The sequence below is a fragment of the Scyliorhinus torazame genome, chromosome 21 (assembly GCF_047496885.1).
Source record: "Scyliorhinus torazame isolate Kashiwa2021f chromosome 21, sScyTor2.1, whole genome shotgun sequence".
NCBI classification, from domain to species: Eukaryota; Metazoa; Chordata; class Chondrichthyes; order Carcharhiniformes; family Scyliorhinidae; genus Scyliorhinus; species Scyliorhinus torazame.
The window spans coordinates 112810555-112835460 of NC_092727.1; the positions used below are offsets into that span (position 1 = coordinate 112810555).

The 24906-nt window shown below is 44.3% G+C and overlaps 1 protein-coding gene across 1 annotated transcript in view; it reads left to right on the plus strand.

Annotated features, from left to right (window-relative positions):
- The window catches only part of LOC140398513 (ceramide synthase 6-like), a 53614-nt gene that overhangs the window by 984 nt on the left and 27724 nt on the right, over positions 1-24906 (plus strand). The window contains 4 exon segments of the mRNA XM_072487282.1: positions 15220-15325; positions 17222-17352; positions 21730-21787; positions 23011-23061. Coding sequence (XP_072343383.1) covers positions 15220-15325; positions 17222-17352; positions 21730-21787; positions 23011-23061 — 346 coding nt within the window.

Sequence of the window (24906 nt, forward strand, 5' to 3'; positions counted from 1 at the left end):
TCCCCTTCCCCTCCCTCCCCTCCCCAGTAGCCGCCCATTTGTTTCCCTGTTCCAAGTTTACACATTGGTTTCATTTCGTTCAACAGCTACAGCTTGCAACAATGTAGCCGCTTCTCCTGCAGTAACACATCCCAGGCTGCGATCAAGCAAAGTTTGATGCTTGTACTTTTTTAAGAACATGAGCTGGAGTCAGGAATTCGGCCCCCCCAGCCCGCTCCCTCCAGTCAGTGACCTCATCTGGGCCTCGATTCCCACTTTCCTGCCCGTTCTCAGTAACCCTTCAGCCCACTACTGATTTTAAAAATCTGTCTATCCCCCTCACATTTTCTCATGTCCAGGCATCCACCGCACTCTGGTGGATTCGCGACCACTTGAGAGAAGTAATTTCTACTCGTCTGGGTTTTAAATCTGCTACCCCTTATCCTAAATCCATGACCTCTTGTTCTAGATTGCCCCGCAAGACGTTTCCTGCGAGAGCTCTAGTTTTCTCCCACAGTCCAAAGTTGTGCAGATTAGATGGATTGGCCGTGATAAATTCCCCTTGGTGTCCAAACATTAGGTGAGGTTATGGGGATAGGTCCTAGGTAGGGTGCTCTTTTGGAGTGTCGGTGCAGACTCTATGGGTCAAATGGCCTACTTCTGCACTGTAGGGATTCTATGATTGAGCATCTGCTCTCTACCTTTCCTTTGTCAATTCCCTTTTATCATCTTATATACCTCAATTAGATCTCTCATTCTTCTACACTTCAGAGAGTATAGGCCTATCTGCTCAATCTCTCTTCATAAGAGAAACTCCTCATCTCTGGAATCAATCCAGTGAACCTCATCTGAACTGCCTCCAAATGCAACAACATCCCTCCTCAAAGAAGAGGACCAAAACTACACAATACTCCAGGTGCGGTCTCACCAATGCCTTGTACAGTTGCAACAATACTTTCCTACATTTATACTCAATTCCTTTTGCCATAAATGCTAAAATTCCAGTTGCCTGCCTTATTACCTGATGTTCCTGCATACTAGTGTTCTAAATTGGATTTTGTTTATTGTCACGTGTACCAAGGTACAGTGAAAAGTATTTTTCTGCGAGCAGCTCAACAGATCATTACATGAAAAGAAAAGGAAATAAAAGAAAATACATAATTGTGCATCTTGTGTTGCCCTATGTGTGGTAGTCTGTGTAGAGATATTACGGTACCTGATAATGCTGGAACACCATTGGTAGATATTGTATGTTTCCTATTGGTCAAGCTGTATGGTAGCTCCGCCCTGCAAGGCGGGGTATAAGAGCCCGTGCCGCCCCAGCTTCCTTCTTTCTGTACCTGAGCTGCTGGGGGAAACATTTAGCTTATTAAAGCCTTCAGTTGGACTATAACCTCGCTTTAGTGGTCATTGATCGTGCATCACAATGTAACTACATAACACCGGCATCGGGTGAAGCATACGGGGTGTAGTGTTAATGAGGTCAGTCCATAAGAGGGTCATTTAGGAGCCTGGTAACAGCAGGGAAGAAGCTCTTTTTGAATCTGTTCGTGCGTGTTCTCGGACTTATGTATCGCCTGCCTGATGGAAGAAGTTGGAAGAGTGAGTAAACCGGGTGGGAGGGGTCTTTGATTATGCTGCTCATTTTTCCCAGGCAGTGGGAGGTGTAGCTGGAGTCAATGGATGGGAGGCAGGTTTGTGTGATGGACTGGGCTGTGTTCATGACTCTGAAATTTCTTGTGGTCTTGGGCCGAGCAGTTGCCAAATCAGGCTGTGATGCAGCCAGATAGGATGCTTTCTATGGTGCATCTGTAAAAGTTGGTAAGAGTTAATGTGAACATGCCGAATTTCCTTAGAGTTTACGGAGGAAGTATAGACGCTATTGGGCTTTCTTGGTAGCATCGACGTGGGTGGACCAGGACAGATTTTTGGAGATGTGCGCCCCTAGGAATTTGAAACTGCTAACCGTCTCCACCTTGGCCCCGTTGATGCTGACGGGTGTGTACAGTACTTTGCTTTCTGAAGTCAATGCCCAACTCTTTAGTTTTGCTGGCATTGAGGGATAGATTGTTGTCGCTGCAACACTTCACTAGGTTCTCAATCTCCCTCCTGTATTCTGACTCATCGTTATTCGAGATCCAGACCACTATGGTCGTATCGCCAGCAAACTTGTAGATGGAGTTGGAACCAAATCTTGCCACGCAGTCGTGTGTGTACAGGGAGTATAGTAGGGGGCTAAGTACGCAGACTTGCAGGGCCCCAGTATTGAGGACTATTGTGGAGGAGGTGTTGTTAATTCTTACTGATTGTGGCCTGTGGGTTAGAAAGTCGTGGATCCAGTTGCAGAGTGAGGAGCCAAGTACTAGGTTTTGGAGCTTTGATATGAGCTTGGCTGGGATTATGGTGTTGAAGGCAGAGCTGTAGTCAACAAATAGGAGTCTGATGTATGAATCCTTGTTGTCGAGATGCTCTAGGAATGAGTGTAGGGTCAGGGAGATGGCGTCTGCTGTGGGCCGGTTGCGGCGGTATGCGAATTGCAGTGGATCAGGGTGTTCTGGGAGTATGGAGGTGATGCGCTTCATGACCATCCTCTCGAAGCACATCATTATGACTGAAGTCAGGGCCACTGGAAGGTAGTCATTGAGGCACGTTGCCTTGTTCTTCTTTGGCACAGGTATGATGGTGGTCTTCTTGAAGCAGGTGGGGACCTCAGAGCAGAGTAGGGACAGTGCGATTCATGCACATGGACACCCAGATCCCTCTGCACCAAAGCATTCTGAAGTTTCTCTGCATTTAGATAATTTGCCTTTACTTTTTTCTGACCAAAATGGATAACCTCACATTTATCCATTTTAAACTCCATTTGCTAAATTTTGGCCCACTCGCCTAACCTATTCCAATCTATTTGTGAATTTCTTATTTATTTATTGCAACTTAAGATCCCACCTATTTTAGTGTCCTCTGCAAATTTGGCTGTAGTACCTTCTGTTCCTGCATCCATGTCATTAATATATATTGTTTGGGTGGCGCAGTGGTTAGCTCTGTTGCCTACTGCGCTGAGGACCCGGGTTCAATACCGGCCCTGAGTCACTGTCCGTGTGGAGTTTGCACATTCTCCCCGTGCCTGCATTGGTTTCACTCCCACAACCCTAATCTGTGCAGGGTAGGTGGATTGGCCATGCTAAATTGCCCCTTCATTGGAAAAAATAATTGGGTTCTCTAAATTTATTTTTAAAAATATATATTGTAAATAGTTGGGGCCTGAGGACTGAGCCCTGTGGCATTTTGCCAACCAGAAAAAGACCCATTTATCCCGATTCCCTGCCTTCTGTCAGTTAGCCAGTCCTCTATCCAAGCTAATAAATTGCCTCAAACCCCATGTGATCTTATTTTGTGTATTAAGATTTGTACGGCACCTTATCAAATGCCTTCTGAAAGTCTAGATATACTGCATCTACAGGATCCCAATTATCCACTTGGGCTTGTTACATCTTCGAAGAACCCTGGCAAATTACGCGATTTACCCTTCATAAAACCATGCTGACTCTGATGGATTGTGTTTTGATTTTCCGAATGTCCTGTTATTACTTCATTAAGGATTCTAACAATTTCCAAACGACAGATGTTATACTCAAAGAGAAAATGCTGGAAAGTCTCAGCAGGTCTGGCAGCATCTGTAGGGAGAGAAAAGAGCTAATGTTTTGAGTCTAGATGACCCTTTAGATTCCAGCATCTGCAGTAATTTGCTTTTAGACAGATGTTATACTAACAGGTCTATAGTTTCCTACTTTCTGCCTCCCTTTTTGAATAAGGGCGTTAAATTGGCATTTTCCCAATCCACTGGAACCTTTCCTGCATCCAGGGAACTTTGGAATATTATAACCAATGGATCCACTCTCTAGCTGCCTCTTCCTTTACGACTCTAGGAAGTAGGCCATCAGGCCCTGGGACCTGTCTGCCTTCAATCCCAACAGTTTGTGCAGTACTTTTTCTCGTATGAGCAGTAGGACAGGTAGCTAAATAGGTGGGTTCAAGGGAGACAGAAATTGAGAGTGAAAGTTTTAGGGAGGGTATTCAAGGGTTCAGGGCTCAAACTAGGCCACCAATAGGGGAATGAAAGAGGGTTTGTGCAAGAGGGCAGAATTGGAGGAGCACAGAGATCTCAGGGGCTGCAGGAGGTCAGAGGTCGGCTGGAATGAGAACGTGGAGGGATTTGTAAATGAGAAGATGGAGAGATTTGGAAACTAGATTGCAAATCTTAAAATTGAGGCGTTGCTTGAACAGGAACCAGAGGTAGGTCAGTGAGCAAAGGGGTGATGAATGAATGGGACTTGGTACCAGTTCGGTTAACACAGCTCTTAAGTTTATGGAAAATAGGAGGTGCCATATTTTTATAATGATATAAAGGCACCAATCGCTCAAGGGATTAAGTAAATGTTCATTTATTTATACTGGGCACAGAAGGACATGTATACATGGATAGCAAGCTTGAAGACATCAGAAGCAGAGCTGTGTCTTGCTCGCAGGCTGAAGTAAAACTGAAGCTGGTTCACTTGACACATTTCCTTTCTATTGATGGCATGCTGCTATCCATTAAAGGCATATTGCAACATCACCCTTTCTTTTTAAAGACACATTTCCCCCTCCCCCAAAGATGTTGAACTATTTAAAATACATGTTCATGTTTAGTTACCGTTGCATAAGTATATAGAACTGATGAATCTATGAGTCATTAAAGCAGTGAGGTAATCTGCTGGTACGCCCAGATACTGTTAGGATTAACTTGTCTGGAGGTTTCTTTAATTGCGGACAGTGATCTGTGGGATTGATATTCTTGGATTTTGTCCTTGAAGCAATAGGACTGTACTGAGCTTGAGGAGCTGGAGTGGACCTGATTTTTCCTCTGTTACACCTCACTGTTGTGCCTTCATGTAATGACTTTGTAGGAGCTTGCTTCCAAACAAATCCCTGTCACTTTGGCTGATTACCATGTACATTTTGGGGGATCCTGGATGTAAATTTGGTTTCCCAACTGCAAACCTAGCAATTCTGCACATTGTGCATATTAGTCATCTTCTCTTGCCATTTTAAAAGTTGCTCTCTGGTTTCTGAGAGTGTAGAATGGGTAAGAGTAAATAAATTGGTTTGCAGTGGTCTGACAAATATTGTTGTGCCAATGATGCCAGCAGTTGAACAGTGATGCAGACTGAGGCCAGCAGCGCGGGTTCAATTCCTGTACCGACTGAGGTTATTCATGAAGTCCCTGCCTTCTCAACCTTGCCCCTCACATGAGGTGTGGTGATCCACGGGTTAAACCACCACCTGTCAGCTCCCTCCCTCAAAGGGGAAAGCAGCCTATGGTTATCTTGGACTATGGCGACTTTACTTTAGTTGCACATAAAGGTGTTGCTCTCAGATGTAACATTGCAATGTGTAGATCTTGCTTGGTCTGTCTATGTTTGAGAATTAGGGATTTTGCCTTGCGAATCATGCATTCAGCTAGGCCATTAGATCTAGGTTATTGAGGAATAGCAGTGTGATTGATAGTCCACTTCTCTCTCCAATCTGAAAAGGTTTACCAATAAATTGCTGACCGTTATCAGTAATGATCTCTCGAAGCATGCCATATAAATTTAAAATTGCACTTTGCGACAGTTGTGCTTGACATATTATGTCATTGTTGAACAATGGGATACTAATTGATGATGAAGTCAGTTGAATGGACATGGAAGTGATCGGATGTGATTTGGGACCAAGGGTGGGTAGGAACCTCGTGTAGAATCAGTGGTTCTTTGTGCTTCATGCCTCACTTCTTGACATCAACTTCAGTGTCATTGTTCATACTCAGCCGTTAGACTGTCTCTTTTGTGAGTCTTCTGGTCTGATCTATTCTCATGTGTGAGCGATGAAGCCATTGAAGAATATTGGATCGCAAAGATTCCAGCATGATGACCTGCCTGCCTTTAAAATTGCCTCCTGGGAAGTACCTAGCTCAGCCTGGTAAGGCCAAAATGGCTTCATGTGTTCATGGACATGCTAAATTAACTCAGCCCCCCCCTTCAATTATGTTTTTGCCATGCCTCTGTAGTGTAGAATTCTTTGCAGTTTCATCTTGGAGCTGCTGGCATTGGTGTTGTGCAAAATGTACCACATCAATGTGAAGAACATAAGCCTAATTTTGACAATAAGTGATTATTATTATCTTCAATTTCAACGTCAATTTAAGTCAACTTGTAGATCCCAGGATATTTATTTTGTTTTCGCTGAGTTCAGCAATCTGCTAAGTGTATCGATGTGACTATTTAGTCATTTGGCATATACCTAATCTCAGTCATAACCTTGAATCATTTAACAAGAAACATGGTAATCTTGGTGGTGTACTGGTCAATGGTTTTCACCAAATAATCTCCAGTGGCCTAGTCTACCAGAAATCTTTTGCAAAATAGTTAGGCATGAAAATGCATGATTACAAGCACTGAAGCTGAAGTTTCCCACTCGATGTTGGATTGCATTTAGACAAGAAATTTTGAAGCAAAGATTTGCCTTTTTTTTTGTAGTAGGCGTGCTCCCAGACCTTTCTTCGAGGTATTTATTTCTATGTTTGTTGTCTCCCGAGGAGTATAAAATTGTAATGTTTCAGTGCTTTGAAGAGGTATTGGTTGTTTTCGTGCCACATCCCATCTCAGTAATTCCCTTAGAAAAGATGACCTTTTGAGAATTGAGAATGTATCGAGACAGGAAGTTAAAGCAATCTATTGTCCTTTATCTTGAGTTGATGTGGCTTTGATATTGATATCCTCTTTTTCTTGGATTGCAATATATGGCAGCAGTGGAATAAATATAACCAAATAAATTGATCTGCTGCATCTTGATAGCACATTTCAGACTGTTGAACACCACTCCTTCATTACGTGTTGCTCTCATCAGTAAGTGCAGATTATGGTCATGTTCTTGCTATGTTCTACCCAAAACAGCACTGTCCTCGGTGAAACAGATGCATCCTGGCACAGCGCGTGTAATGTGTTCCATGTGAGCTTGAAAAAGATCCTGACTAACAACCCAAAAGGAAGTTGTTAAAAACTGTATCTGGGTATGAAATGTAGTGAACTCTGGGATTCCTCTGCAAGATGTACTGACCAGTAGCCATAATTGGCATCTAGCTTTGAAAAAAATCTTGCACTGGAAATCTCAGATTTAACTGTTTTAATGTGGATATTTTGAAAGAACAACAATTCAAAGCTGTGTTTAAACATTGTCGATCAAGGTATGCATTCAATGACATTGCCTCCTTTCATGACACCTAGAATTGAGCTGCACCAGTTGGTGCGCTCTGTACCCTTCTAATGATTCCATCTTTCTCCATTTAGTCTAGTTCAGCCTTCAATTTAATTGACAAGTTTGCATTCTCTTGCAAGTGTAATGTTGTAGCTTCCTTGAAATTGCCAATTTTGATTAAATGTTCTGGATATTTCAATGTTAGGCTGTGAACTGAGTTGATGTGAATAGTTTCTGAGAGATTGGTGTGTCATAAGAGGGCTGACTGATGCCGTGGATTTTCACTAGTGTGAGATGACAGCAAGCTGGTGTACCTGCGAGCACTGGGCCTTTAGTCTCCACAGTGTGGAGCATCTGTGGCACCCAGGAAGATTGATTACACTTGCACTCCAGGACTATGGATCCTGTACATGGAATTAATGAACCTTTGTATGCTGAAGTAGCACAGTAGTATGTTACGCCATGGCCTTCCATGTCTGTGGATATATGCCTTTTCGAATTCACAGGAGTAGGATGTGAAAACTTGCCCCTGTGTCAATTTTCGTCAATAACCGAAAGCCAACAATTTGATTCTTGGGCAAATACCTTGGATGGTGTGACAGTGTTTGTTTCCCACAAGTTTGACAGTGTGAAACCTGTACTCACTCATTGTCTCAATGTTCATATTTTGGTTTGTCAATCACCTCATGGATGTACTTCTGATGGGATACTGGATTATCATTTGTATTGCTTGAAGGTACCCATTGTGCATGGTCTGTTTGGATCCGTGCACGGCCCTTTGTAGCTACGTCAGCCTTTACTTTTGTGCACTGCTGCTGCCAATGGCCTTTTCACGGTAGCACTGTTGCTTCACAGCGCCAGGGTTCGATTCCTGCTTGCGTCACTGTCTGTCTGTGCGGAGTCTGCACGTTCTCCCTGTGTCTGCATGGGTTTCCTCCCACAAGTCCGAAAGACCTGCTTGTTAAGTGAATTGGACATTCTGAATTCTCCCTCTGTGTACCCGAACAGGCACCGGAGTGTGGCGACTAGGGGATTTTCGGAGTGACTTCATTGCGGTGTTAATGTAAGCCTACTTGTGACAATAATAAAGATTATATATTTCTGCCACATGCTTTGTAGAATTGCTGGAAATCTGGGCATTTCCTTGGTGTTTGCAGAAGGCCACACATTCCACATGTCTTGCTAGGTTTGTGAGCGTGACAATCATTGGGATTGTACTGGAGACTTGTAAGCTTCATTGACCTGAGAGGATTGCTTTCTACTTGCGTCCATTCTTGTGTAGTTCTTTGTTTTGGGCTTGTCCAGCAGGTTTTCTGGACCAGTTTCATGAGAGTACATGCGATCATCAATTCAACAATTCTGTCTACTAGCTCTTGTGTTTGAAAAATTACAGTGTACTCTTTCCTCTACATCAGGTGATGAAGTGGTCTATGGATTTTGTCGGCTGTTGTTGTAATTACATGAACTGTAGTTGAGGAATGCAGAAATTTAACCTGATTCTGAAGCGATCGTCCAATATAGTCCATACATTCTGGGCATCCTTTATTTGCTCTCTGTTAATCCTGTCATGTTCAGCTGATGTAGACCGTCACTCCCACTTGTTAGGCAATTTTGTACAGTTTGCTTGTCTGGTTCAGACACATAGAACATCGGCCCACGATGTTGTGCCGAACTTTTGTCCTAGATTAAGAACAAATTAATCTACACCCCATCATTCTACCGTAATCCATGTACCTATCCAATAGCCGCTTGAAGGTCCCTAATGTTTCCGACTCAACTACTTCCACAGGCAGTGCATTCCATGCCCCCACTACTCTCTGGGTAAAGAACCTACCTCTAACATCCCCCCCTATATCTTCCACCATTCACCTTAAATTTATGTCCCCTTATAATGGTTTGTTCCACCCGGGGAAATGAATCAAAAAAAACAGCTCTATGTTATTTCAAAGTTTGAATTTGGATAGCAGGATAGCATCTCAATTTAAGTGGGAAATTCTGTGATCATTTTAACAGTATCCGTTTTTACCTTCCTCCTGTTTTTATTCAATTTATTGCTGAGTAGCTCCTGAAATCACCCCTTATAATTGCAATCTCCGGAGCAGCACAGTGGTTAACACTGCTGCCTACGGCGCTGAAGACCCGGGTTCGGATCATGGCCCTGGTGTGGAGTTTGCACATCTCCCCGTGTCTGCATGGGACAACCCAAAGGTATGCAGGGTAGGTGGATTGGCCACACTGAATTACCCCTTAATTGGGGAAAAAAAAATAATTTCTAAAAAATTATTCCAATCTCCCTGGCCATTTTTTGTTTGGCTTTATGGCTTTTTTGTTTGGCTCTCCCTTGGTCTCTTATCGATCTGGTCCACACCTTGATCACGTGCCTCCCTCAGCAGAGATAACTACATGCTCTGTCCCACTCACTGAACTGAGGAGATATGCAGTGCAATCTCACCGTGAGGAATCCATCTGTTTACCAGCTCCTTTGTATAAAATAAATTTTGACTACCCAATCCTTTAAAAAAAAATGTCAATGTGCCACCCCTTTACCAGATCTTTCTACTTGTGCATCATCCTGGCCTGTGCCTACAATGGGCAGCACGGTAACACAATGGCTAGTACTGTTGCTTCACAGCACCAGGGACCCGGGTTTGATTCCCGGCTTGGGTCACTGTCTACGTAGTCTGCACATTCTTCCCACGTCTACGTGGGCTTCCTCCGGGTGCTCCGGTTTCCCTCCACAAGTCCCGAAAGACACGCTTGTTAGGTGAATTGAACATTCTGAATTCTCCTTCAGTGTACTTGAACAGGAGCTGGAATGTGATGACTAGGGAATTTTCCACAGTAACTTCATTGCAGTGTTAATGTAAGCCTACGTGTGACACTAATAAAGATTTTTTATTATTATTATTATTATTATTTCCTGTGTCACCACTGCGCTGCGAACTTGGTGAGGCCTGGCCAAAACGTCAAGGGTCATCTCTTGCCATGTAGCATGATCTAAGGCTGTTCACCATATCATACATGTACTTAATCTCCCTGCTGTGCTGCTTGACCCCCTGCTGAACATCATGTTCTGTTTTTATAATGACATAGAGACACCAATCACTCGTGAGGGATTTGGACAACATTATGGGTTCATTTATTTGAACTAAACACATAAGGACACCCTATACATGGATATAAATCTTAACATCTGCAGCAGGGCCACATCTGCTGTGTTCTACTCCCAGACTAAAGTGAAACAGCGGTTGGATTACATGATGCACTTCTTTTCTCATTATGGCATACTGCTATCCCTTTAAATACATATTGCAACAGGAGGCACACCATTAGGACAGGCAAGGTTATAGGTAACAAAGACATGGATGAGGATTTCAGCAGCAAATAAGTTGAGGCAGCCAGAGGCTGGCAAAGTCTGGAAGGTGGAAGTAGGTGATCCTTATTTTGGAGCAGATATGCCAATGGAAGCTCATCTCGGGGTCACATTGAACAGCAAGGTTGTGAAGCATCTGATTCAACATCAGGCCGCTGCCAGGAAAAGGGATGGAACTGGTGGTTCAGGGAGGACCGAAGATGATGGCTTCAGTTTTGCCGATATTACGCTGGAGGAAATTTCTACTTGTCCAATAATGGATGCTGGACAAGCTAAATGCTGTTTTATAGAGGTGGTGGGAGCCAGAGGGCAGTGAGGTAGAGCTGGGTTTTATTGAAGTACATGTGGAAACTGATGCACTATTTCGGATGATGTCGCAAGTGCTAATGGCAGCATTCAGATGAGAACTGGAAGGGAACTAAAGATAAATCCTTGACAATCACCAGAGGATTAGGATGCAGGTACAGAAAGACATAGTTATAAGAATATTATCATTTGTTGTGAGGGGATTTGAATACAAAAGTAGGGTGGGGGGGGGGGTTATGTTTCAGTTATATAGGGCCTGGGTGAGACCACCTCTGCAGTACTGTGCACAGTATTTGTCTCCCTATTTAAGGAAGGATGCAAATGAGTTGGAAGCAGTTCAGAGAAGGTTTGCCAGACTAATACCTGGAATGGGAGTAAGAGGCGACTTGATTGAAACATATAAAATCCTGAAGGGTCTTGACAGGGTGGATGTGGAAAGGATGTAACATAGAACATTACAGCGCAGTACAGGCCCTTCGGCCCTTGGTGTTGCGCCGACCTGTGAAACCACTCTAAAGCCCACCTACACTATTCCCTTATCATCCATATGTCTATCCAATGACCAATTGAATGCTCTTAGTGTTGGTGAGTCCACTACTGTTGCAGGCAGGGCATTCCACGCCCTTACTACTCTCTGAGTAAAGAACCTACCTCTGACATCTGTCCTATATCTATCTCTCCTCAATTTAAAGTTATGTCCCCTCGTGCTAGACATCACCATCCGAGGAAAAAGGCTCTCACTGTCCACCCTATCTAATGTTCTGATCATCTTGTATGCCTCAATTAAGTCACCTCTTAACCTTCTTCTCTCTAACGAAAACAGCCTCAAGTCCCTCAGCCTTTCCTCATAAGATCTTCCCTCCATACCAGGCAACATTCTGGTAAATCTCCTCTGCACCCTTTCCAATGCTTCCACATCCTTCCTATAATGCGGCGACCAGAATTGCACGCAATACTCCAAATGCGGCCGCACCTCTTGTAGGAGAATCTAAAACTAGGGGTCACGGGTTTTAATTAAAAGTGTTTCCCATTTAAGACCCAGATGAGGCGCAATATTTCCCCTGAGGTTCGTGAGTTTAGAATGAGACTATTACTTGGGTGGCAGTACACACAATGCTGAACTTGGGACGTTAGGTGCCAGATGTAGGCACCTGAGTGAGAGTTTCAAATTTATGTTGGTGCTTGGTATGAACCACCTATTTATGTATAGGTTTGCTCAAGTTCCCTTAATCAGGAGGGACATGAGATTGAACCCCATTCTGCACTGTGTTTGGTGGTCCAAAATTTGGAAGAGACCTAAAAAGGACTGCCAACTCTCAATCGTCCATTTTACACGATTGAGCAATCAAAATTATCCCCAATGTCTCAGGTCAGGCATGAGTAATAGCTACTTGGGTGAGGAACTTTTCCCTCCAAAATGAGTGCTGAGGCTGATTGAATTGCTGGCCTGGCTGAGGTTAGCCAAGACTGCGCAGACTTGAAGAAAAGCTTGGGACTTTCCTGATCTAGATGGCTTACTTACTAATTGTGCAAGCTCATTGTACCATGGAAAGCCCTACTGTAATTTTCGATGATCAGGTACAATACAAGGAAACTGCGAGAAAACAGAATCTCCAATGAGAAGATTCTTGACTCTGCCCAGTGGTGACTGGCTCCAGGTGGCACAGTGGTTGGCACTGCTGCCTCACAGTGCCAGGGGCCTGGGCTCGATTCCGGCCTTGGGTGACTAGTCTGTGTGGAGTTTGCACATTCTCTGTCTGTGGGGGGCTTCCCCCCGGGTACTCCGATTTCCTCCCACTGTCTGAAGATGTGTAGGTCAGGTGGATTGACGGGTTACGGGGATAGGGCAGGGGAGTGGTTGGTGCGGGCATGATGGGTCAGCACTGTAGGGATTCTATGAATCTGTAAAAAGACTTGCATTGAGTTGTGTATAAGTTTGCAGGGCCATCTCATTACCAAATACACAAATAATTCTGATTTTTGTTGTACCAGAAAAGCCTTTTTCAACAATTAAGCTCAAGCTCAGGATAGTGAATACCATTGTCACATTTCCATGCCCAGTGATACTTGCCAATGTAGAATCACAGAATCTGATAGGCTGGATGGCCTCCTCCTGAGCTATCACAACTATGCCAACTCCCTGAATGAGCAATCCCATTGCATAGCTTTTTCAAATATCGTGTTTTGGATGTATATCAATATCCCTTTTTAAAAACTACCATTAACAACAAATTGTATTTCAATAGAATCATAGTTCCTTTAATGTCGTAAAATGTCCCAAGGGCTTCCGACGTGTGTTATCACACAAAATTGAACACCAAATCATATAGCAAGCTATCAGGCCAAGTGACCAAAAGTCAAAGAGATTTTAAGAGCATAAATGAGGTGGGAAAGAAGGAGCGATATAGGGAGGGACTGTCAGAGCGTAGCGCCTAGGCTGCTGTAGGCACAGTTGCAATAGTGGAGTGATTTACCATTGTTTCTGCTGATACTTTGCATGTCCTAGCATTTCTCTTAAGTGTATTGAAACAAGTTCTTAACATTTCATAGCATCATAGAATTTACATTGCAGAAGGAGGCCATTCGGCCCATCGAGTCTGCATCGACCCTTGTGAAGAGCACCCTACTTAAGCCCACACCTCCACTCTATCCCCGTAACCCAGTAACCCCACTTAACCTTTTTTTTGGACACTATAAGGGCAATTTAACATGACCAATCCACCTAACCTGCACATCTTTGGACTGTGGGAGGAAACAGGAGGAAACCCACGCAGACACTGGGAGAACGTGCAGACTCCGCACAAACAGTGATCCAAGCCGGGAATTGAACCTGGGACCCTGGAGCTGTGAAGCAACGGTGCTTACCACTGTGCTACCGTGCCCTTTGTTCTTTTGGTGAAGATCTTAAATTTAGTCTCCCTAGTTACAAATTGACCATTTTGTGAAAATAATTTTCTGGAGCTCAAATCAAAAGTGCTGCCCTTTCCCTTCATCTCCATGTGCCTATTCGACAAGCTTACTGGTACCTGTACCAATCAGCAGCCAATGCAGAACAACAGGCTCTGATTGGTGGATTGCCTTTAGAACAGGAAAACAGTTTGCCAGATGCTGAGAGGTGGTGGAGACTTGGAGCAGTTTAGACACTGATCTCCTGAACTGATGCGAAGTTTCTGAACTTTCATTGAGTATAGGTGCAAAGCAGCAGCCAGGTTTCTGGCATTCGGTCTAGCGGGCAGCCTGAGGCGAAAGTGAAGTCACCGAGCTAATATCAAGGTGCGAGCATGCATTGCCAGAGGTCCGCCAGGTAGAGATGAGAGTGAGAGGGCTGGGTTTGGCAGCAACCGGACAGGGCAGCGAGGACGAAAGAGAGCAGAGGCCAGACCAGATAGCCAGCCTGGAGAACACGCGGCCAACGAGGTTCGAGGCCCAGCCACCTGAGCGAGAGCCAAAAGTGAACAGAGCAGAAGTCGGGAGGTGGGAAGAAGGTGCAAACTCGATGGGCCGAATGGCCTCCTTCTGGACTGTAGGGATTCTATAAGTGTATTTGTTTCAGATGGTTGTTTCTAGCACACCTTTCTTCAATCTAGGCCATCAGTTTGAGGTTTTCACTGTAGATTCATGCAGATTCTGTGAACAGCTATGCAGCTTTTCTGGAGAAAACATGAGGGAGGGAGAGAGCAGCTTCTTTCCTCTGAGCGTCCACTACTCCATCTGTTATTCCCCTGGCTCTCTGAAAATCATCACACACAGGCAGGATCAAAACCCAATTATATTATTTTAAAAAAAATTTAGAGTACCCAATTCATTTTTTCCAATTAAGGGACAATTTAGCATGGCCAATCCACCTACCTTGCACACCTTTGTGTTGTGGGGGCGAAACCCACGCAAACACTGGGAGGATGTGCAAACGTCACAGGGTCAGTGACCCAGAGCCGGGATCGAACCTGGGACCTCGGCGGTCGTGAGACAGCAGTGCTAACCACAGCGCCACCATGCCGCCCCTCTCAAACCCATTTATAAAGGTGGTGTCATATATTAATATATTATAGTTGTGAGATCTGAACATTGTATAAATGTTGATTTTAATTTACTAAGTTTAGTATGAGTCTCGAGGTATATCCGTATCTGACACCATCCATGGTCTATTTTGATTGTATCCACTGCGGTCCCATGTAGACACAGGTCACTTTCATTGTATCAAAATAATGATGCACTTGGAGGCATGCTGTGTTACTTTTGCTTACTGGTGTATTTCAAAATTTCTGGTTTATTTTTAATGCTTTTAGGTTTATCGCTACACCATTTGCAAAGTTCCTTGGAGTAGACTGTAGGCCAATCCAGAAGGCTCAGCAAAACATTGTTCTGGAAAAAGTTTTCAAAGATATAACTACGGTGAGATTATATTGATGAGTCTTCGAATTATTACAATAGAATTTAGAATGTAAGCTAAATAAATATATGTGCACTAAATGTTTACAGTTATAGAAAATGAAATGTTAAAATCAAGTCTCGCTTTACATAACACTCATCACCAGCAACTTGCCGTTATATCATTACTTTAATGTCGAAGAACATTCCCAGGTGCTTTGGAGATATGTAAGCAGTAAACAAAATGGAAACGGGACAAAGAAGGAGATATTGGGATGGGGATGAGGTGGGTGATAAATGGTTTGGGTAAGGATGTGGAATTCAAGGAGGGTGGTGCGAAAGGCATTTCCAGAATATGGGGCCTAAATGGCTGAAAGTGTGACCAGCAAAAGTGGGGCGAAAGGAGGAAGCAAGAGGCCAGTCAAAAAGAGTGGAGAGTTATTTGGGGGGGGGGGGGGGGTAGGTAGGTAGGAGGTAGAGCTGAGGAAAGTTACCGGCACAGGGAGGGACACTGCCATGCAGGGATTTCAACGCAAGAATGAGAAAAATTGCGATGTTGGGGGGACTGGAGGAAGCCAATGTAGATTAGTAAAGACCGCAATGGAAAGGCTGTACTCGACGCAGATGGGATATTGAGAGCAGCATTTTGGATGAGCCACGGTTTACAGATTGTGGCATAAGTGAGGCCAGGCAGGATAGCACAAAATAATCAGGGATTAAGGTGATAAAGGCATGGCTGGTTTTTTTCAGCAGTTTCGGGGCAGAGGCCGGACGACGATGACAGTGTTATGGGAGCCTCATGAAATCACCCAGTATATTTTATATGGTGAGGTACAAATTCATAAGCTGCGGTTTATTTTCCCTTACCCAAAATTAACACGCTTTCTGCACTTCAACTTTATACTATGATACTTTTAGTTTAGTCCTGATTTTAAGCTCTTTTTTTAAAATGGATTTTTACCTTGCTGAATATCATGGTAATGAATTTCAAAATCATGAATGGGCCTTTACATCTGGGAAAAGAAAAGATTCAAGCTGACCCTATGGAGATGTTCGATAAACCTTTTGCTAAGCAGCATAATAAATGCTATGTTTCCATGAGGCTTCTGTGGGATCATCACAAATTTGTATTCTCTTTCCACTCAATGCAGCTTTCAACTAACTTCCTTTCACTTAACAAAAGATAGGGTGGGATTTTTCAGCCCTTCCTGCCAGTGGAATCTTCTTTCCCGCTGAAGGCAATCCCCCCCCCCCCCCCCCCCCCCCCCCCCCACGACAGGCAGGGGGACAAGCATCGTAGACATGGTGGGACAAGAAGACCAAGGGTGAGCCGCCTCGGTCACCAGAAAACATGCCGCTGGGGCGGGGGCTGGAAAATACGGCCATTAATTAATATCATCTTGGGAGACCTTGTGTAGCAGTGGATAGTGTCCCTGCCTCGGAGTCAGAAGCTCTGGGTTCAAGGCTGACTCCAAGACAAGAGCGGTGCACATTCATAACCTAGCTAGTCAGGCACTAAGAGTGAGAGAGATTCCTTGTCAGCCATATGATGGATAGAAAATTGGAGTTCTCCTGTCACTATACATAGCTCCAGACTGGAGTGCATGTAAGCTCCATACTGGAGTGCATGTCAAAGTGCATGTTGTCACAGCAAATCGGACTCCTCCGGATGCTGGATGGCTGGTGTGGATCAGATTGGTGTCAACAGCATGTGGTTCGATCCTTCTTCTGGCTAAGGTGAATTTGGGACCTGTATCCTTGCCCTACTTGTGGTGGAGGTTGTGGTGCTGTGGGTCAGACCTGCCTTTGGGCAGAGAGCTAAAAACAAAGAAGACAAGTAGGTTGATTGGCAAATTCTAACCCGGTTAAATAATTTCTGATATTTCCTTGACTTTGTGGCTGTTTTAATCATTTTTGTAGGAACCTGGTAAAAACCACCTGACTCGTTTGGCAAAACAGCTGGATTGGGACACACACAGAGTGATACAATGGTTCAAGCTGCGGCGATACCAGGACAAACCAAGTCTGCTGACAAAGTTCTGCGAGAGCATGTAATTGATTCTTGCCATACCACGTTTTGCATCCGAACGTACGGGTTAGGAACAGGAATAGGCCACTCAGCACTTCATGTCTGCTCTGCCATTCAAAAAAATCATAACTGATCTGACTGTGACTTCTCGCCTACTCTTGATAATTTTTTATCCCCTTGTTTATCAATAATCTATCTGGCTCTGCCTTGAAAACATTCCATAGATTCTTCTTTCACTGCCTTTTGCGGAAGGGAGTTCCAAAGACTCGATACCCTCTGAGAGAATTCTTTGCTGATCTTTCTTAAATGGGTGACCCCTTATTTAAACAGCGACTGTTAGTTCTAGATTCTCCCACAAGAGGAAACATCCTCTTCACATCCATGCTGTCAGGCCCCCTCAGGATTTTATATGTTTCAACCAAGTCGCTTCTTAATCTTCTCAACCCCAGTGGGGACAAGGAGAGCGTGTCTAATCTGTCCCCATAAAATAACCTGCCCATTCCAGGTATTAGTAACCCTTCTCTGTACTGAAAAAAGAACAAAGAAAAGTACAGCACAGGAACAGGCCCTTCGGCCCTCCAAGCCTGTGCCGACCATGCTGCCCGTCTAAACTAAAATCTTCTGCACTTCCAGGGTGCGTATCCCTCTATTCCCATCCTGCATTTAATCCTTCCTTAAATAAGGAGACCACAGTCTTCCAGATGTGGTCTTATAACTGAAGCAAAACCTCCGTACTTTTGTGTTCAACTCCCCTCACAATAAATGATAACACTCTATTAGCTTTCCTTATTATTTGCTGTACCTCTGAATCTGTGCTTTGCAATCTCTCACTATTTAGATAATATGTTTTTCCATTCTTTCTGCCAAAATGGACAATTTTGAAGTTGCCAGCATTATACTCCATTTGCTAGATCCTTGCCCACTTGCTAAACTTTCCAATGTACCTTTATGAGAACACAAAAACATTCTGCATTCTTTGCCTATCGCAAGTTACCTCCCCAGTAGGGTGTAGTGAGCATCTTACTAGGCCAGCAATCCAGAGGCTCAGGTTCATAGTCTGTGGGCAAGGGTTCAAATCCCAGCTCGTGAAATTTAAATTCATAAAAATAAAACCAGGAATTGAAAGCTATTCTTAGTAATCGTGATCGTGAAATCATTGTTGATTTGTCATTTTAAAAAACCATCTTGTTCATTCATGTCCTTTTAGGGAAGGAAATCTGCCAACCTTACCTGGTCTGGCCTACAGTGACTCCAGACCCACAGCAATGTGATTGACTCTGAACTGCCCTCTGAAATGGCCCAGCAAGTCATTCAGTTCAGGTGCAATTGGGAATGGGCAACAAATGCTGGCCTTGTCAGGATGTCCACATCCCATGAAACAAAAAATAAATACCCCCACTCGTAACTTGAGCGCCTGCCAAAAACACTTGGCAAGCAAGTCACCTCGGAGTTGCCCATATGGGAGTCTGCTATCCTTTTTACTGCTGATTTCCTTGCTCCCTCTAGCAAAGCACCTGTGACTCATTTGATGCCTTTTAGTGAATAGACTATGTATAGATTGCATAAAGAACTGAATTGATTGTGTTTTTATCTGAAGGTGGCATGGTGGAGACCAGCACTTATGGGTGCTAATTAATCCCGTGTTCTCTGCACTTCTTGATCTCAGTCAGGCAGAGGCCAGAGACCTGAGCGGAGGAAGAGTCCTGAATAGGCTCTGCCCACACGCCTCCTAGCACGAGGGGTTCCAACAAAAGCGTAAGAGCTGTTCAACTTTCCAGTGGGTGCCAGGGTGGCAAAACTGAAAGAAAAATTGTGGGGCTGTGCAGGTGGAGGAAATTAGTGAGTAATTTAGTGAGACAATTTTAAAACGTTTTTAACAAGACTCTCATTACATAGAGGCCAATTACTACGGGTATTCCATGACCGCATATGTGCAGGTGTAGCAAAATCAAAATATTGGACGGAAATTGGGGTTCATTGCACTTTTTTTATGGTTGGTGGCCCAGCTTCAGGAACTCACCATCTGTACCCCAAAGAAGAAAGTTTGACTTGAAATTAGTTTGGGCCATTTTGTTCTTTAAGTCGCCCTGGCATTCACCCAAAGAATGTCCTGTAAGTGTGGAGCTGTCTTTGGTCCTCTCACAGAAATTGGGTTGACCTGCCCCACTCTGAGTTCTTCAATGGTCTAAGCAGTGGCTGCCAATTACAAATATTTTTGAAGCCATCCTGAGGAGCAGGAGCACTTCTGACACACAGCACTTCTGCCGGTTGAGATTGGTCTCTCTCCAGAATATTCTCTAACCCCACCCTTGCTTGCCTGGGGCTACTCCAGTGAGTCAGGCTGACTGAAATTAGTTGCTGCGAAAAAAAGAAGAAAAAAAAAAGGTGAATTTCCCGTGGAAGTATGACATGCATGTGCTGTTCGCCCCCATTGTTTAATTGAGGCCCATAGCCTAATTTTGGGCCAGCCTTAGGCCCTTCCATCTTGGACTCATGGGCACTGCACTGGTCCAAAAAGACTCCAATAAAGAGTTAGCTGGGCAATATTAGTTCTAACTTTGTCCAGCTAAAAATTACGTAGGCTAGGTAAGCTGAATCTTCCAACTGTCATGACACCCTGGGCTAGTGTGTGGTCAATTCCAGCCCCACTTGACCTGTAGTCACAACACAGGTGAAATTAGATTTTATTTAAAATACCCAAGGTCCTTGGTTGAGCCCAATAAGCTGCAGCCACCAGGTTTGTAACTTTAAAACACAAGTAACCTTTTATTATGCACAGTATTATAATTAAATGGATAGAAAATGCAACTGATGATCTACTACCCCTTTCCAACCCCCCCCCCCCCCCCCCCCCCCCCTTCCTAACTCTCCCCACTCTCTCTCCACAATCTATGTACAATATGTTATAGATAAAGGGTGGTGGAAAGGGAAAGAAAACCTAAATAAAATGAATCATTGATGCACTGGGGTGACTTCCCAGTCAATGTCTATCTGAAATTCAGGCTTTTGTGTTGGTATTTCTTCCTTCTAGGCTTGAGATGGCTTTCTCTGGTAAGGTTGTCTACTTTCTGTGCAGACTCAGCATCAATTCAGATTCACAACAAAGGGTGTGCCAGCCACTTTCTGCTATCAGCACAATAAAGCAGCTCCTACACATCTCTCTCGCTCCTGCTTGCTGTTCCTTTCACTTCCAAGGTCTGAACACTTCCGCTAAGTTCTCTCAAACCAATCACTGACAATTATTAGGCAGAACACCGTCCCTGGTCAACCCACCAGTTGAACCGACTCCCTCCAAAGTTTATCCCTAAGATCCACTCGGTGCCAAGGACTCTGCTTTCTCCTCTCCAAAATACAAAACCTGGGACCACAGTGTCCTTGGAAACAGGCTGCTTCAACTTTGAATCTTCTGTTTAACGACACATCCTGATTATGGGTCCATGGACCAAAATAATAAAAATAAAAGGGAACAAAGGAAATAGACAGGAAGGACTCTTACACAGCTCTGCCAGAATCTTAATTTCTAAACGGGAGTGCCACTGAGATTAGGGTTGTCCAAACCTTCAGGAATTGAAGACAAATCTGGAAAACGCAACCCTAGGGGCATAGCAAGGAAGAAGTGACATACTTGGGGACCTGTCCTCAGTGAGCCATTTTCTGCAAACACAAAGAATACGTTCAAGCCTTGTGCCTTTTCTGAATTACCCAGGGCCTTGGGGAGTCTATTGTTCCCCACTGTCTTCTCCATGGCAAAATCGCGACCAATCGGTGTTGATTTGCCAACCAATCAGCATCATTTTCTCCAGTAGTATAAATAGTTGTGATTGTTGAAAATTTTGGTATTCTTGCACTTGTCCTAATAAGTGCAAGCTGCATGTCTCTTTTCAGCAATATTCAAATTCTGTGTGACTGAACACTTTTTTTGTTTACTATTTACAAAAATATCACGTATGGTGTTTGACTCACAGTCAAAAGTCATCCAATTGGGCCATAAACAGACTATTCACCTTCCAATTGGTTTGGGAAGACAGTGCAGGATGAAACTGGATGTGTTAGTTGACCAAACAGCAAGACTGTGGAGGAGGGATGGTTGGAGGCATGTGATAGCACCTGCAGGAATGTGTCCAACCAGACGTGACCACGTTAACTGAGACTGGGCATAAATACTGAGAACATATACTATGCAGGTTTCTCCATAGGATAGTGAGGAAAAATTAAATTACAGGCCTATGGGCCGTTTATTGTGGGTGGTTTGTCATATCTAATGGCATGTAATACCCAAATTGAGAATGAACAACAGTGAGCAAACAGTTTAAAACGTTTGTTTTTAAAAATATATATATATATATTTGTGTACAGTGTTGCACTGTGTTAGTAAAGCTTTCATTTTTCTGTCTCGCAGGTGGAAGTTCACTTTCTATCTATGGGCCTTTTCATTCAGTTTTTATTACCTGTCAAAGGTAAGGAAACAACTTGGTGTATGAATTTGGCATGAAACATGTACTGGCACATGCCGCATGTGAGTAACATAGATTTTGGGGAGTAATTCAGAATTAGAAAGGAAATAAAAATCCTTGTCAGCTGTCTTCACTCTTGGCCCTCTCATCACTTGATGATGGGTTGCTGCCTGCTGGGTTATGGTCCCGTGGTCTGATACCTCGCACTCAGGTGGCACTGCCTGGAGGTCCGAGACACACCGCTGCCTGTCGGCGGGCTGGTTATCTGCCAGGGGTATGACAGCGGAGACTGATCATCTTTCACTCATTCACAGCAGGAGATAATGGATGGCGGTGATAGGTGAGATACCTGGCCGATTTCGTAACCGAGGCCAGGTGCAGCCTTGCCGCCTTCTGTTGTCCAGATTGAGCTCTGCTCGCTCAGAACAATCCAGGGAACATACCTGGAATCTGGTTTGGCTCGTTGGTTCGGCAAACTCTGTGGATAAATTCACTTAGCTTTCGGGGGATCTATGGTCTTGAAAGTTCAACATTTATTTGCCCAGCGCAGTTGCACAAATTTGCAGATTTGTTAATCTATAATCGGTACTCAGTCAACAACTCCAGCACAAACATTTTGTCTGGCAGCTTAGCACTCTGGAGGCAAACAACTCAGCTGGGAGTCAGCCAAATTCTTTTAATGCCAGTTCTTAGGTCTTGACTGTTGCAAAACAGGATGAGCATCGAACAGGCTTTGAAGAGATCCATGGGTGATCTTTTTTAAGTCGGTGTCTGAACTGCATTTCATTTTCCTTTCTTCCTTTACCTTGTCGTTGGTGCTGTGGTTATTTTTCTTTCTTTCCGTGCCATATGTGACATATTCTGGACACTTTGCCCGGAATTCTCTGGCCGTTCGCTGGCGGCGGGATTCTCTGGCCGTTCGCTGGCGGCGGGATTCTCTGGTCCTGCCAACAGCGCACCCCCACCCACTGGTTTCCCGGTGGCGTGGGGTGGCTTCAATGGGAATTCCCATGGACAGCGGCGGGAGCAGAGAATCCCTGCAGCAGTGAACGGCATGAGACGTGCGGCTGGGAGGCCAGAGAATCCTGCCCGTAATCATTTGTCAACATTCATGTCCACATTTCAAAAAATGTTCTCTCTGTAAATTTTTTAAAAAAATTGTGTTCCATCCTGAAAGTAAAATGACTTCTTAAATTTGTGTTTGCTTCCACCCGTCCCCCCAACAGAGTCCCTGGTTGTGGGATAGCCGAGAATGCTGGTACAACTACCCCTTTCACGTGAGGATTATTTCATTCTATATCCGTTAATGATGATGTTGTGGAGGTACATTCTTGCACCCTGTGATCCCAGATAAAAATGAGTTAAATGAGTTTCTGCATCATCATGGAGGAAAAAAAATCGAAAACATTGAGGGCATTCATTGGTGAATCTCTTGCATATTACAGTTGTGGAATCCGAGCAGCAAATTAACATTTACCACTGTAGTTGTGGGATATAGGGGTGAGTGGGGTTAGGGGTAGTCAGAGGATTAGTCCTGAAAAGGATTCCCTTGTAATTGTGTGAAAAGCCCATGTCCTATTGTTGCACTCTGAGCATTGTTACTGCAAAGGGTCTGTGCTACATTATACTTAGCATACTTTACCAGACTATGAATACTGGAATATGGATTAAGAATGAATGTAAAGAAAACCAAGACAATGGTGATAAGCAAAGACCCAAGGCTGGGAGTGAAAATTGAAGTAAATGGACAAGCACTGGAACAAGTGAAAAGGTTCACAGACCTTGGGCAGTTGGGAGATGTGGTTGTGAGATCCGAAGGAGAATTGAGATGGCAAAGGCCAGCTTTGTCAGAAAGAAGGATGTGTTAACATCGAAGAAACTGAACCTGAGTCTTAGGAAAGGAATGCTGAGGTGTGTCATGATATGCAGACATGCAGATAATGATAGACAGGCAGCTAATGAACACCGAGAACAGGACATGACCAATGAGCAGACAGGACACTCGGGGGTGGTATCTGACGATAAAAGGCACGAGGCATTCACACTCCGCCTCTTTCCACTGATGAACATCTACAGAGTGAGACCGGGTGTATGTACAGTATCACACCTCCAGCACGTGGATAAGAGCTAGTCTGGTTCAGTCAGATGGAGTAACCACACTTAGGTTATCAGAGAGTCAAACTCATAGAAACTGCTACTGGTTCAATAAATCAGATTGAACTGACTTCAAGGTCTGGAGTATCTTTTGGTTAAAGCTGCATCCAGTTGCTGCTTGTTATCCCAGAGTACATAACACAACAAGGTGCTACATTTCTCTCATCTGTATTAAACAAAGAGACTATTGTTAAGCTGAATGCATTCTAGATGTTGACATTTGGAGGATGTTCTGCGTATCCTACACAAAGACTAATGAGTAAATACTGGAAATGGCTGGAGAAAAGAGGAAATTGGTGCAATGTATCAGAGAAAGATTAAATACTTCGGTCACGTCACTAGAGGAGGCGGTAGACAGAGAAAATATGGGAGGGGAAGATCAATGGAAAATATAGGAGAAGGAAGCAGAGGAGAAAATGGATGATGGATACAATGGACTGGATATGACTGAGCTACGTGGAATGTGTAAGGGCAGCACAGGTCAGACCAAGGCAGTCAACCTTCTGGGCAGAAGATAATACTAAGAAATTAATGAAATATCATGGGCAGGCTTCTCCCAGCCTGGGGTTGGGCCGGAGAATCCCCGCAACCGGGCCACGCCGCCCCAACGCCGGCACGCGATCGGCGGGCCGGCCTCTCGCTCCTCATGCCTATTTTCATCCGTGCCGGCCCCTGAACCCCCGTGCCATGTTGTGTCGGGGCTGGCACATTGAGGAAGGCCACCGCGCAAGCCAAGGTTGGCGCCGGCGCCACTGCATATGTGCGGATCCTGCGGTGCACAGTTCACGCCGGGATGGAAGGCTGGAGCGGCGTGAACATCTCCAGCTACCGTGCTGGTAGGGGCCAGAATCGGTACTCCCAGCAGCGTTTCCGACGGCTTGGACATTCTGCCGCCGAATGGGAGAATCCTGCTCCATGTTTTAAAAAAAAAAAAAAATTCCATTAATTTACGGGATGTGGCGATCACT